This window comes from Rhea pennata, chromosome 3 (genome assembly GCF_028389875.1).
Source record: "Rhea pennata isolate bPtePen1 chromosome 3, bPtePen1.pri, whole genome shotgun sequence".
NCBI lineage: Eukaryota > Metazoa > Chordata > Aves > Rheiformes > Rheidae > Rhea > Rhea pennata.
The window spans coordinates 78,877,257-78,893,055 of NC_084665.1; the positions used below are offsets into that span (position 1 = coordinate 78,877,257).

Consider the following 15,799-nt stretch of genomic DNA (forward strand, 5'->3'; position numbering starts at 1 on the left):
CTGTTAATAAACAATTATATGAAATTTGAACATTGTCAAAGCAGTTGTCTTCTTGATGTAGAAAAGCATTTTGATAAGACAGCTGTCCCAAGTCTGATAACTGTATGTTGGCAAAGCTAACAGCAAAAACAAGGTCTGCTGGAAGCTTACGCACTGTTTCTGAAAAAGCAAACAAAGGAAGTCAAGCAATATTCGGAAAACAAAGTGTTCTGTCTTTCATTCATGTTTACATACTTCCATTTTCTCTTCTCAAATACACTTTAAAATTTTCTTTAAATCATTCTGACAGTTACTACTACCTAATAATATTACTTGGTTTGAAAAAACATTCATTCAGTTATTTTCATTGATTTTATTTCAAATACATATGTAATCACAATATTGCAAGGATGGTAATCACAATATTACAGGGATTATCTCCTACTGATGTCAATGCAGCTCGCTACCTGGAGCAGAAACAATAGGGGTATTCCCATGCCCAGAGACAGATTTGTTCACGAAACTCAGAGAATAATGCAAAACAGGTAGGGCAACACACTTCAATTCCAACAACTGTGTATGTCCTAAACAAAAAGAAATGAGTTGTGCCTGACAGTTCCGCCCCTTGATGAAGTGGTAAAACAGGACATGCTAGCATGTCATTTTTTCCAGTGCCTTCAGAAACTTTGCAGACACATCCAGCTTTTCTGCTGGACAAAAATTGGAAGTAAGTTGACAACAGAAAGTCTTCCTACCCATCTTTAACAGGGCCTTCATGTCAATCACACAAACAATGTAAAAGTAGTAAGTGAAACTCATTATGAAATCTCTTCTTTCTGATGAAGAAACAGATACAATGTAGGAAAGGCACAGACAGTGAAAAGAAGCTTCAATTACAGGAAACATCATCTTCCTTCCCTTCCTATAATCCTTGTTTTCATTACGAGTTTTCATTATTATCTCCTTTGCTGCTGTGCCCAAGGAATCGAATAGAGGCACTGCACAAAGAGACAGGAAGAAGCTATCCAAAGAGCTTCTAAAATAGTTTGGTAGAAACAAACAAAAATTACTTGGAGGAGTTTTTTTCACCCATGAACTTATTACATGGAAGTGTCATTATATCCAGATGAAAAAATATCTTGGTTGAATATTATAGATGTTCAGAAGATAAATTTAAACCAGAATGAAAGGTGAGACTAATTAACAAGTAAATGAAGAATATTACCATTTTCTAAATGTTCTATTTCACCTGAGAACAGTATCTACGACAAATAAGGACAGGTTTTGACAAATGAGTAACAGATGAAAGTGAGACAGGAACAGTCTTGTATTTGTGGTATATCAGCTGGATTCACTTGTACATACAGTACTGTTCATGATCAACAGGCAATAAAATTAATATTGCATGTTTCATATGTGGCTGAACTAGCGCTTAGCTATATGGCTGATAAGAGCTAGCATCAACAAAAGCCTCAGGAGAAAATACAGAAGGACTGCAATTTAGAAACAGTTACATCACATGCCAGCTGCCATGATGAGTTAATGGAGTAAGTAGCTAACACGGATCATGTACACTTTTTAAAATCTTTGAATTTTCCCCAGGTAAAAGCCTAAATACAGATATTCTGATCTACTATTTATGAGACTGAGCTTTACAACTGACAGAATGAACAGAAATATAAATAGGAAAATTTCTAAGGCAGATAATCTAGTACAAGTCTAGCACTGCCCTTATTAGTAAAATTGAGAAAGCATTTTTTATACTCAATATTTACAATTCTTAACTAAATTATTCCATATTGAGAGGCAATCATGCTAAAAAATACTTTAAAACTTCTATGCTTTAGCTCTGTTATTTCTGTATATCACTGTGCAACTACAATTGAATGGAAATCAACAAAAAAACCCTTCAAAATAGGCCAGATAACGTCTGGAAGGTAAAAAGTAGTATGGGCTTCTTTATATGCACTGCTGCAGACAGAATGCATTACATAAATAAGCTAATTAATTGAATGCTCATCTTAACCTCAAATTCAACATTAACTTAAAAAAGCTGACCAATAAAACCACCCCTGTATGCAGCTTAATGGCACATTGGTAAACTGTCCTTCAGTAAAATAGTGAATCATTTCACACTGCAGGATAGAACTTCATATGAAAGAAACTTTTTTATTCTGTACAAAGGAAATAAAAGTCCTAAAGGAAATTCTTCAAAACACCAATGTCCAACATTTTTTATAATCTCTTTCAAAAAGTTTTAATTTTTTTTTTAATAAAAGCTTATGAAATAGCAAACAAGTTTTTGTTCCAGTTTGACAGACTGCCCAGTTTGGTTAACTGCATGTGTTTTTGAAATTTATTAGGGCAAAAGCAAAGAGAAAAAGAAAGAACAGCAAAATACCTTCGCCTGGTCTGTGACAGCCTGAGAGTGTTCTTGTGGTGCAAATAAAAATCGGTAGGAAGTTCCCAGAGGTGCGGTTTTCCTTCTGTAGGCTTGAATACTCCCAGGAACAGATTAATGGAATCTTGCCTGTCTGCATCTGTTAGACAAGATGTACACTCACTGCCAGGAACACGGTACAGCTCAGTCCCCACCAGCCATTCCCTTGCTAGGTTTGTTCTTCACACGCTGAGTGTGTCTGTCCTAAGATTTCTGCTGGGAGCTCTGGGCTTCAACGACTGCAACTGGGCTTCATTTGGAGATGACTTTACGCCGAGGAGGAGCTCTGTGAACGTTCTAGGCAGAAGTAAATCCCGTTCTGCAGTTCAGTCCCCCACCTCTGCCACAATAATTTAAAACAGATGCTCTCCCACTATTCTGCCCTCTCTTTTCAGTCCATTTCTTTATGGATACATGACAGTGAAAGTAAAGATTTTGCAACAGGCTGCAGTAAAACAAGAAGCTCCAGAAATGGCAAAAGATGCACTGTCCTTTGCAGGAGGGGAGGAGGGAGGCAACAACACAAAAACTTTACATCTCTTCTCCCAGCACTGGTTTCCTTCTCTGTCAGCTCAATGAATCCAAGGCAGTTGCTGCATTTGAAGGCCCAGACTTGAGGAATGAAGACTGACTAGACAACTTGGGGAATTGTCCCAGACACAGAAATGTCTGCAAGACTCTCAAAATTTGAATATTACCACCCTCTTTTGTCTAGCAGTCTTCCCCGTTTTCAGCCTCCAGACAGCCAGGCCAGTGCAGCTTCTTATGCTGCTACTGTTCAGTCAGCATCCAGTTACTAGAGTTCAAGACTTCTCTCCTTTTGGGGTATTTGAGATGGCACATATGTGCATGCATGAAGCATGTGCACATATTTATCCATGTGTCAGGGAATCATGATGAATTTACCACACACCAAGCATTCCATAACAGAAGAGTGATTTCAAGAAATTAAACACCATTCATACAACACACAAAACGCCTACATTGCACAAACTATGATTTCCTTGGAGTCTTTTAGCCAGACCATAGTCAGTAAAATGCATTAAACTTCATAAACACCTTTTGATAACTTTTTTCCTGTTGGTTTAAATGATCAAAAGATGAATTTCTCTTGCCATATACGCTAAGCTTCATCAAAACTAAATAAGGCAAGCACTAAAATCCAGCAGATGTTTAACACTAGATGAAACATGACAAGAAATGTTGTTCATCCACATCTTTAAAATCTCTCACGACCTAGCTGCAGATAGCATGAGCTACAACAAGTATGAGGAAAAGCTGGAGTTAGATGAGGGCTCTGGGATGGTGAACAGTAATATAGACAAGGTGTAGGCTTTGAAAGCATAGTTGTAGGGACAGAGGAAGACTTACAGGCAAAGGATCTTTAGACACAGGAAATGTGAGGAGAATCAAGCTCTATCTCTGCTCTGAGAAATTAGCATATGGAAAGCTTTGCCTCCACTCATTTGTACTTCAACAACCATCAGACAAGGAATATTTCAAAGACTAGTTCTTCAGAAGAGCAGCTCTGTTTCGTAGTGCTGCTGCTTTAGATTTCTCCATGCTTTATAAAAAGGTATCATGAGAGATGAGTGTCCCTTTGCGAACCCACTGACTGCAAAGAGACTTATGCTATGAAGTCTCAGTATACTAAATGGCAGATAAACAACAGGCATAATCCACAAACTGGTGGTACAACAGTAAGGACAAAATTGACTCCTGGTTACTATTGATGTTTCAGTCAATACCTTCTTCTCCCACCAAGTTCTAACATCTCTTCCCTCTGTACTACATATGACATTTTTACATGAGTTAAGACGTTCAAGTGGCTGAGAAATGAAGTGTTATGCAGAAATTTGGTGACAACAGAATTATAGAAAAGTATGGAACTTTATAGGATCGTGCATATGAGGAGGTCAGTATTTGGATGTGAGATCTTCTGTAGAAGAGAATCAAATGCTGTAAAAGGGCAAGGTGCCAGGAAAAGGAAAAGAGAAGGGAAAACTCCTGATGACATATGGCTCTCCTTCCTTAGAATTGTGTACAGCAAATAGGAAGACTGCAGCGATTTTTCACAAGATACTGCAATGTACAAGTATAGTAGCACATTTTTAAGACGATTTGAAAAAAACAGGTACTGAAGGGGCCACTTAATTGAATTAGCCTAAAATAATCTACTGCTCTCAATCTGAATTTGCAACTGCACTACATGACAAATCACTAAATCATGACAGATTCAACACAATTGGGACTATAACATCCCATGACTAAAAGGGCATACTAATTAAGTTTACATTCATACACCACTGAAAGGTAGCTCACTATGTGCAGTTCTGTTTGTGGATGAACAAATCATTCCAGATTCCAGAAGCTTATTATGCATGTTGCAATTCTACCACTGAAATCTATAATGTCACATTTCTCTCTAAAAAGCATAAAAGCTAGGAAATTATTTCATGTAAATTGAATTTTCTTCATATTAAAATATTAATAACTCATATTAAAATATATTATGAATGTTAATATAGTAACATTAATTTTAAAATACAAAATATTCATTTATATTCATTTTTCATATTAAAGATACAATAACCACAACATCGAATCCTACCTTTCAACAATGCCATCTTCAAACACATAGAATATATAAAGTAGCAAAAATATTTGGCTCAACTGGGATCAAATACCAAAACTATAAGCTAGTGAAAGTGTGTAGTAACTTCCAGGAAAGGTTCATTTTTCCTACTCATTTCAATAAAGACTAACATCTTTTCCTGTACTCAACTGTAAGTTTGCCCAGGTGACAAGATAGGGTTTTTCATTCTGTATGCTCTGTTCTTTTTGTAACTGATAAGAGTTGACATCTTTTTTATAATAAATTCTTCTATTACTAAAGCACCCACACATTTTGACTATCTGTGCAAGCACAACATAGTCTCAAATGATGGTCTAGAACTCTGCTCATGTTTATTTTGAAAAGCTTCCTCTTGACCATTAAAGTAGGTGTCATAAAAATGAGCAGCTTCAGAGATTTGTTCCATCTTGCAGTTATCAGTACGGGTGATACTGCAAACATGCTTTCTTTTGCTCATAAGAATTGATGAAAGCAAAGCATGCCTTATGGCCACTGCAAACAGTAACAGGTCATTGCACTGAAAAAAACAAGCTTGTTAACTGCTGCATGTACAACAGATGTTGTACATCTACAATATCTACAATATCTACCATCCTTTTCTCTGCTTATCTCACTAATTTCTCCAAATATGACATACAAATTATATAAATTACATTCAGAAAGAGTACTCTAATGCTGTGCTCCCACATTTTGCCACATGCATAAAGTTGTCACTAACAAAAGCAGTAACTTGAGCCACAGGGTAATGAACTATTTGCAACCAGTGTCTGACCCACTGTTTTTAAGTTAGTTTCTAAATAGTTGCAGTCAACTAGAAAAATTACCACTTCCTTCCCTCACTACGTAGCATTACACATACATATGACATATGTCATATACATTTAACAGCCCTGTAACAGTTTATTTGCTTTTCTATTGAGCTACAAATGTCACTGCCAGTTTCAATGCTGTAAATATTTGCTGTAAACTTCCTATACAGCTAATTAACTGTACCAAACAAGGCTGCACAAAACAACATGCTTTTTAATAGGGTATAATATAAAGACCTGACCAAACTAGCATATTCATTTACAAGATTTTACTGAATTATTTCAAGATTATAGTATAGACGATCTCTGCGATAAGATCACAGTGTTGATTATTCACAAGTAAATTGTTTCCTAAATAATAGTTTTTTAAAAAGTACTTAAAATAGTTCACCTGAGAAAGCATTACTATAGTATCTTGAGAGTGTTTGCATAATATCTTTGGAATGCTGGGTCCATGGAGCAATCTTTCTATAGGTTTTGACTCTGTGGACAAGTTGAGACCCTCCGTATTGCAGAGAAAGTGTGTCTCCATGATCTTCATATAATTCTTCAAATAATCTGAAGGAAAAATAAAATGTGATGGGTATCAAACTGTTGAAAAGAGTTTTTAAGAGACAAAATAATAAGGTAGAAAATACAAAATAACATTTAGAGGTAAAGCACACTAGAACTCTATAGGTACCCCCAGGCATTGAATTGTTTTTCTGCTTAAACAAGCAATATATTTTCTCCTCCTAAGTACTTTTGCCAGTTTACAAAGTATTTCATAAGGAAGTACTATTAGCTTAACTTCATTGAAATTTAAAGGTATGTCTGCATTCTTTATTCAGATAAATATCATATCTGGAAATCATATTCAAATATCATTATTACTAAAAAGTATTAGACTCCATTTTTTCAATAATTTATAGTACATATTCCCACTACAGAATATGCATTTCTGTAGATTCAGAGAGAAGATTAACAAATCCTGTTGGCTTGTTAGCTTGCAGAGAGAAAACAAACTGTAATCCTTCACAAACTAAGATATTTTAAACACGCTAAATGGGACAGAACATGCCAGTACTTCAAGGCTATGTGTTATGCCAAGTCCACCGGGAATGAAGTTGACATAACTTTCCAAAATTTTCCTAGTTACAACAATGATGACCCAAAGCTACAAGCAGAAGGAACATGACTTTGTGAGAAATGTAAGGGCAGTCAGATACAATTTGCTGGAGCTGGAAAAGCATCAGGTAAGAAGATATAAAGAGACAGCTGCTAAGATGAACAAGGAGAACTGGCTAAAAGCAATACTGTCCTCTAGCATCACAAAGTTGTCCGTAGACTCCATATTGAGAGAGCAGTCTAAGTAATAAAGATGCTCAAGAAGCACCCTTACTAATGGCAAAAACATGACAACAATCTCAGAAAACACATTTATCCTAAAGAGATGGGCCCCAACCTAAAAAATAACAGTTCGAAAAAGTGCTTCTCAGAACCAGAAACTATGGCCCTGCCTGAGCAAGGTGATAACAAGAATGACATCTTGCTAGAAGTGGCTGAAAGTATAGTCAAAAGGCTGAAGAGAAGAAAAAACTAGAAATATGTCACATCAGCATAGCAAGACAACAATTCAGGCATCAGCACATGGTAGAGTGCAAAATCTGAGAAGAAAGAAATCCTTAAGGAATGGAGAAAAAGGGGAAAAAAGGGGGAAAAAAGGCATAATCCTTAAGAAAGTTTTCAACAAAGGAGCAGTACTGCATAAGCAACATATCAACCATTTGACTGAAGTCCTCCTCAAAAGGTTCTGGAGGAAGAATATTTATCTGAGCAGTACCTCAATTTTCAAAAAAACAAAATACAAATCTGCTCAACGTCAAGCACAAAATGATCAGTTAGGAGGAAGCATCTGCTTAGTGACTTAAAAAACATCATTTGCCTCCATACACATCGTTCAGAGCTCATAATATCATGTAGCAGAACCTGTTGATTTATTTATTTATAAGTAAGGGAGAAAAGATAGAAATTCTGGTTAACTCAGGGATAAAAAAGTTGGTTCAAGGCAACAAATGGCAGGAGACAGGATGATGAGTCTCAGAACCTTCCCAGTCAACTGCAGGGAACTGATGAATAGACCTTACGATAGAGGTTCACAGAAAGCACACAGAATGCTTACAGAATCAGTAGGGTTGGAAGGGACCATCTAGTCCAACCTCCCAAAGATTTCCTGGTGCTGGTTCCCCTGGGTCTTGAACCCAGGACCCTCAGTGTGTAAAGCAGATGTGATAACCACTACACTATCCCTCTACCCTGGAAGCTTGGGGAAGGATGCATTAACCCTCTGACTCCCTTTCCCCCTCTAAATAACCAAACACCTCCAACTCCTACCAGCAGCAAATGCTACATTCAGCCAAGTCCTGCATTTCTTGCTGGTGGCCTTCATTGAAGGCAGGTGCCACCACCATCTTAGCAGTTCACAGGGTAAAAGCCACCCCTACAATTCCTCTTGCAAAGGCTCCAGTGAGATTTGAACTCACGATACCTGGTTTACAAGACCAGTGCTCTAACCCCTGAGCTATGGAGCCAAGCAGACAACTTTAAATTCATAGAGGATGTTGATTTACTTGACTTGGAAAAGATTTGTAGAAATAAATTAACTTTCCATTGGCTCAAACTATTAGGGATGCAAGGTAAACAAAGACTGGTCTTCTGTGAAAAGTAGTTAACTATATACAATCAGATAAGCAGCAAATGCAGATTTAGTCTACAAAACTTCCTAGATGGGACAACAGTCACTTTAATGGGATCACAAAGAAATATAGCTTGTAGAAATGGTCCTGCTCAGTAAAGTCCGTAAGAAGACCAATCTCACAAGATACAAAATCACTGTTTAAGAGGCACATTTTCTTCATTCTTCAGGAAGGCCAACAAAACTGAAGTGCTGGCCTCAGAAATCAAGTTCAAAAGAACTTCTGGATTTTAGTCAGTCAGACCATGTGAGAAAAATCGAAACTGATATGGAAGACAGTCATAGAATGTAATGGGGGAAAAAAAAGATGAAAAGGCTGTTCAGAAACATTTGCTAGATTGACAATGACTCTTCTAAAACTCACCCTCTTTGGCCAGGTAAAGCAGAATCAATGAAGAGGCAGAGTATGGAGGAAGCAGATACTTGAAATAAGAGAATGGGAGAGAGAAATAAGAGAATAAGAGATCAAGTGAAGTGAAGTGAAGTGAAGTGAAAAACTGCACAATGGAGAAGTAAAGCATAGCACATACCTGTCTTCTAAATTTGTTAGAATATGAAGCAGGATTTTTAAAATAATCCTGAACATAGTAATTCAGAAATGAGTCTTAACAGATGACAAAAAAAGCCTCAGAGAGGCATATATTAATGCAATGGAAAAGAAAAAATGTAAGTCAAATGTGGCCAGATAAAAGTATCCTTTGAAACTAGGCTAATAGCTACATTGCAAAGAGATAATGAGAAATAAAGTATCAGGAAAATCAGAGAGAAAGCAACTACTGTAATCTTAACAGATATGGTTACGTAAGAGATGGAAATTTAGGAGGGCTGGAGAACAGAGAAGAAATAGGGTAGAGAGAAGAAGGTGGATGGGAAACCTGGCTACTGCAGTAGGAAGCAATGGAGGAAACAGAGGTCCTAACAGAGGGATGGGAAGGGGAGAGGTGGTGAAGCCTAGGTAAAGACAGTGAAATACAACCTGAGGTATTGAAGTAAGTGGTAGCTGTAGAGGACACTGCAGAGAATGGGTGTAAGAGATGTAGCCAAGAACCCAGCAGCCCTGGTTGCAACTGGTATTTGCAGCAGCACTTGTTTGTTCTCAGACATAAGCCCGCAGCACAGATGAGCGTTAGCAGCTGGGACATGGCGAGGCTGGCATTGGTAGTGCCAGAGGGATCGAGCTAGCCCCAAGTCTGCCCCGGCTGCTGGGCAGGGGAGGCCCAGTAGCACTCCAGAGCCTCACGTGGAGCTGGCATGCTGTGAGTGATACCACTCCTGCAGCACGTACTTGCTCCCAGCACCAGGCGAGTGCTGGAAGCGCTTACTTTGAAGTCTGAGGCATATTTACAATTAAAATAGCTTAGAGGTTTTATTTTCTCCTGGGCATTTTAACTTAAAAGCTAAAGGTGATTTTTAAAATAATGTCAGGGTGCTCCAAGAAGTATCCTTGATACGAGATTTAAGAACAGCTGTGCTGAAAAATTTCCTCAACAAACAAAAAAGCATCGCATTTTTTCTGGAAGGAAAAGCAGGAAATAGCACAGAAAGAAGTACTTCTAAACAAACACAAATTTGGCATTCTGCATAAAAGCACGTATTCAAGTTTATTTTCTGGTTTGCACTTTGTTCAAAGTTTTAAAAACAGTCTTTCACAGTATATATCTGTTTCATTTATTTAAAAGGAAAATTCTTCCGTTTACGTTTAGGTATATATAAAGAAAATGAAGTTAAGCAGTTATCTTGAAAGAAAGTTGATTAAAATACTTTTTCCAAATAGTAAATTTTCAAGATGACTTTTCTCAAAAGGATCCCAAATATTGATGATTTTTTTTAATTTACATGAAGAAAAAATATTAAAACATTCCAAAAGAAAGAATTGCACTTTCTTCTATAAATATAAAATCTTCCTAAATCTCCTGTCACAAAATTAAAATAAGTCCATGTCATATTTTATTAAAATATCTTACCTAACAGCATCTGTATCAAATTGCAAATTGGGTTTATCAATCAACCCCAGTGAATAGAGCTGGTATGCCAAAGCACATTTTCCCACCATAAATTGGGCTGTGTTAGTGCGATCTAAACAGTCCACACAATTGGTTCGGAGAACACCAGTCTGGCAGAGAAATCCAAATAAAGAAAAGATCTTTTTTAATTAACAAGTTAATACATTCATGACTATTTTTCCCCACTATCCCAAGACTCCCAAGCCTTGCTGATAAATACTGAATTTTATGTCAATTCACAAAGCCTTGAGCAAAGATGTTTTCTCATCTCCAGTAATCTACATTAGACAGCTTTAAGGCCTACTTCCTGAATAATCCTGCATTTATCACCATATTTCTCCTGAATTTCTCCTTCAGCTCACTCAAGTGTGCTATCACATTGCTGTAGATCTATTGTTATGGCACTTAGAGTAACTTTTCCATATCTTGAGCAACATATCTGAACATTCTGTTTAAGATCACAATTATGCACACATTCTTTAATGCTGCTTCTGCCATCATCCTTCAATTCCATAATGCACACAGAAAGACTGTTCTTTTACAATCTGAACAGTGGAAAGAAATGATTAAGTATTTTAATATAACAGCATGGCAGATACTTCTGCTCAAATACATATGGCTACATCGGAGCCAATCACAGAATCACAAAATGGTTGAGGTTGGAAGGGACCTCTGGAGATCATCTAGTCCAACCCCCCTGCTCAAGCAAAGTCACCTAGAGCGCATTGCACAGGATCATGTCTGGGTGGGTTTTGAGTATCTCCAGAAAAGGAGACTCCACAACCTATCTGGGCAACCTGTTCCCAGTGCTCCGTCACTCTCAAAGTAAAGAAGTTCTTCTCTACATTCCTCCCCTCTCAGTCTTCTCTTCTCCAGGCTAAACAGGCCCAGCTCTCACAGCCGTTCCTTGAGGGCAGATGCTCCAGCCCTCTGATCATCTTCGTAGCCTTATGCTGGACTCTCTCCAGTAGCTCCATGTCTCTCTTGTCCTGGGGAGCCCACACAACTGGATACAGTCCTCCAGATGAGGCCTCCCCAGAGCTGAGTAGAGGGGCAGGATCACCTCCCTCAACCTGCTGGCAACACTCTTCCCAATGCACCCCAGGATACCTGGCCTTGGTTAAGCATGATCTGCCCCGGTGAATCCTTGCTGACTACTCCTGATCACCCTCTTTTCCTCCGTATACTTGGAGATGACATCCAGAACGAGTTGTTCCATCACCTTTCCAGGGATGGAGGTGAAGCTGACTGACTGTAATTTCCTGGGTCCTCCTTCTTGCCCTTGTTGAAGACAGGAGTGACACTGGCTTTCTTCCAGTCCTCAGGCACCTCTTCTTTTCTCCAGGACCTTCCAAAGGTCATGGACAGCAGCCTAGCAACAACACCCACTGGCTCCCTCAGTACTCATGGGTGCATCCCATCAGGGCCCATTAATTTGTGGGTGTCAGTTAAACGTCTTTTACTGTTTTACTAAAGAAGCACTTTTTGCGTATGACTCACAAGATACATGTTCCAAGATGAGATGAACTGCGACACAAACACTTACATAGTATGCCTGTGGTGACTACCTCAGATATTTGGGTTATAGATAGATGAAGACAGCATACACTTAATATAGGTTAACCTATAAGATTAACATTAAAATCCAGCTAATATTCATGTATTTCTTAATTTAAAAACATTTCAAAATCACTTTTATTCAATTGTTTATTTGCCCATGGAGAACATATCCCAGTGGTCCTTAGTTAGTATAGGAATGGACACATGCCCTCCAATTTACATGAACAACAAAATGATGAATGGCAAGTTGAAAAGCAATTAATGCGTCTCAAGAATACGCCCTGTGTTCAGAATATATAATTAGGACATTCCTGTTTAAACTCTTTACAATATACTTTATCCAACCTTCAAGAAAGCAGTGTTTCTAGTCATATTTTCTTCTAGAGATGGAAATTGCAATAATACACAAATTATCCAGCAGAGGTGAGATTCCTTATAGTCACACATTTTCATGTGTAGGAATATGTCACCAGAATTAAATATGTTTATTCTCCACCTCCTGTGTCTAACACTGCTAAGACTGATGTATTATGTAGTTAGTTAAAATGCTGCTGCTTAACTTTCACTACATTGGAAGTACTACAGACTAAGTAGAAATGGAAACAAATTTAAAATATGAGCATTTCTCAGACTATATCCAGCAAAGATATAGCTCCAGCAGCTTAAGGTCTTCTGGTACCATCCAAGAACTTTAATCTCTATTTCCCAATTGGATTCCTGGGATGGATTACAATAATGCTGTTTATTCCACAATAAATTAAATATTAACTTGAGAGTTGTCTGCTGTATCAGTAATCAGGTATTTGAGTAAAAAGGTTCTTTGTTGCTTTGGGAGTGCTGGTATGTGTCAGTGCAACCATGAATTAATAACATTTATTATTTCAGTACCTGCAAGCGACCAGTGGAAACAACATAACCTCCCAATTCATTCCACCTGAAATGGAAACAAAATAGGATGACTTACAGATCATTAAAAAAAAAGAAAAGAAAGAAAGAAAAGCAGAAAAGCAAAGCACAAATCATGTCACATATTGGTCCACTCAGTGAAAAGAAGACAATTAAAAATCTGCCACAAAGCAAAACCGATATCCCTAAATAGCAAAAAGCTAAGCTCCGTGCAGTAGTAAGATGATGTACTTAAATTGCATTGTAAAAATCTAGCCTTAGAGTACAAATATTCAGACAGAGGCATAAGCTAAAACAATTCTGCAAGGCCACATAAAATATTTTCTTCTCACTTTACAAAACAGGATAAAAGCTATGCAAGCCCTGACAGACTGGGTCTTGAGGGCACAAAAATTGAAGCTAGTACAATGCCAATGACTGGAAGGTGGAGGCACAACATGCACTGTGTGCGCTCTACGAGAATCTCTGTGAGTTTTACTTCTGTTTATTTCCAAATAAAGTTAGGCTAAAAAGGCACAGGATACTCTTAATGCAAATAAGAATGCCACTTGGGTAATGATAGATTGGATGCCTAGGCTGACAGTTGGAACCAAACACTTTTGCAACTTTTAATTCAGAAGGTATTTTACTTCTGAAATTTTTAAGACTTCAGATAATTCAGCTTACTAAATCATTGTACTTCTGCAGCAGTCTAAGGAAATATAGTTTATATTTTTCCAAAGGAAAAAAGTTTTCAATTCTGTATAGGTAAATACCATAAAATCTATTGGAAATTACTGAACCTAGTAACAACTAGATGAAAGGTATTTTATTAGTATGCCTTAAAAGAAGCCACTTATTAAATTTAAACTTTTCTTGCTTTAAAATTTACCCCCAGATTTCAGACTCCTTTCATTCAAAAAAAGATGTTCCTCAAAACCTTTAGATATACATATATATATATATATATATATACACATATATAAAGACAAGGATTACAAGTTATGATGGTTTTAAATAAACAAGTATTCATTATAAATAACAGTAGCATAATTACTTGCACTATAATTTTTTTAATATATTAGCATTTCCCCACCATTTGCTTCTGACTGCAATCCTTTCTGCTATAGCTTAGTAAAAAATTATATATTTTCCTATTAACTGAAGTCTTAAAATAAGGAATAATGCCATAGACATTAGACACTCCAGGAAAATCTCCAAGCTGGAGATGCTATTCATTATACATACATAAAATTATACATACTTTTCATCTGGCCGCAAGATACTGCAGTAAGAATCAGGTCGATTTACAAAAAATCCTGTTTTCTTTACTACACTTTCTGCAATCACATTCAGTCTGTCAAGTACATTACAAAGTTTGCTGAAGAGAGAAAAAAAAACCCACTGAATATACATTAATACTCAATATCTACTGCTTAGAAAGTCTTTTAATAAAAAATATGATTTAATCACTCACATCACTGCTTTATTTACCTAACAGGGATTACGTCTCTAGTCTTATTTTTTATAGACTTAGAAAGCTCCTTGACAATCTCTGAACAATTTTATTTATGAATAAAACAAATCACATAAACCAGAAAAAGACAACTTCAGAATACTAAAGACTCACTGATTTTGATACCCTACTAATTTTCCTCTACTGAACTTTTTCTGCTTTGCAAAGTAAGAACACGACCGATAGAGATATATGCTTAAGTTAAATTATATACCCTCATTTTATTTGCAAGGCGCTGTTTTTTTCAGTAGCATTTGCTTCAGAGAGTGGCCTTTACATTGTCCTGCATTTCCTGTTTAGATCAGAACATCCATCCACTGTTGGAGATTAACTTCTGTTTACGAGTACTTTCATTTTCAAATTTTTAATGCAATGTTTATATTTCAAGTAACATAAATATTTTTTCTTTATTTTAAAGCATTGCTTATACTGAGATGGAAGCAATCTTTTGCAACATTTCCACAGATACTATTTTCTAGAAAACTTATTTCAGACTTGTATGTTGAAGCAAGATGGTTCTCATTATTCCTGTAACTGCATGTTCTTCAAGCATAGATTAACATTATCTTCTGTTCTTACATCTCTCTGGCTTGCATAAAGACTTTATCTTGTTTGAAGTACTCTTAAGTATTCTTATTAAGTATTAGGGCAGATAAGTATTTAAAAATATATAGAAGATTAAAGAAGGGGCATCTTCTGATCATCTAATACCTTTTCCTGTATATGACAGATCATTAAGCTTCATCAACCTCTGTCTATACGGAATCTAGTAACTTGTATTTAGGTATGCCTTCTGAAAGGAAAGTCTTATTCTAAGATTCATTATTTAACCATAACACAAACAACTGAACATATGCTTAACTGTGTACAATGTCATTTTTAGGAAAAAAAAAAAAAGTGTGAAACCAAGTCAAACTTCAGAACAACAGTATTTTTCACCTATATGACAAGCCTTTACCAACCATGCTTGTAATCTCAAATAATGAGTGCTGTTTTGCAAAACATTTCCATATAATGTTATCAACCAGCATTAATTATGCTCCTGCACTTTGAATTATACTTTTTTTAATTATTTTGCTTAGACTAATACTGTGTCAGATACCTTACAGTTGAATTTTTGGCATTAAACGATCTAGTAGACATATGCAGGCCAGAGAATTTTACAACTGAGTTATGGGTTCCCTAAGAGTAGTTATCCAGAACTACAGATTTAAAATGTTAATCCTTGTAAATACCTC

The 15,799-nt window shown here is 36.7% G+C and overlaps 1 protein-coding gene and 1 non-coding gene across 5 annotated transcripts in view; both read right to left on the bottom strand.

Annotated features, from left to right (window-relative positions):
• Positions 1-15,799, bottom strand: part of FIG4 (FIG4 phosphoinositide 5-phosphatase) — a 74,279-nt gene that overhangs the window by 29,038 nt on the left and 29,442 nt on the right. For all 4 annotated transcript variants that reach the window (XM_062572654.1, XM_062572655.1, XM_062572653.1 and 1 more), the window contains exons 12-16: positions 14,310-14,426; positions 13,049-13,094; positions 10,562-10,710; positions 6,255-6,421; positions 2,381-2,519 (exon numbers count right to left, since the gene is read on the bottom strand). In XM_062572654.1, the coding sequence (XP_062428638.1) occupies positions 2,381-2,519; positions 6,255-6,421; positions 10,562-10,710; positions 13,049-13,094; positions 14,310-14,426 (618 nt within the window). The remainder of the gene's footprint in view (positions 1-2,380; positions 2,520-6,254; positions 6,422-10,561; positions 10,711-13,048; positions 13,095-14,309; positions 14,427-15,799) is intronic.
• On the bottom strand, positions 8,361-8,433 carry TRNAT-UGU (transfer RNA threonine (anticodon UGU)). Its single transcript has one exon. It is a non-coding gene; the product is annotated as a tRNA-Thr (tRNA).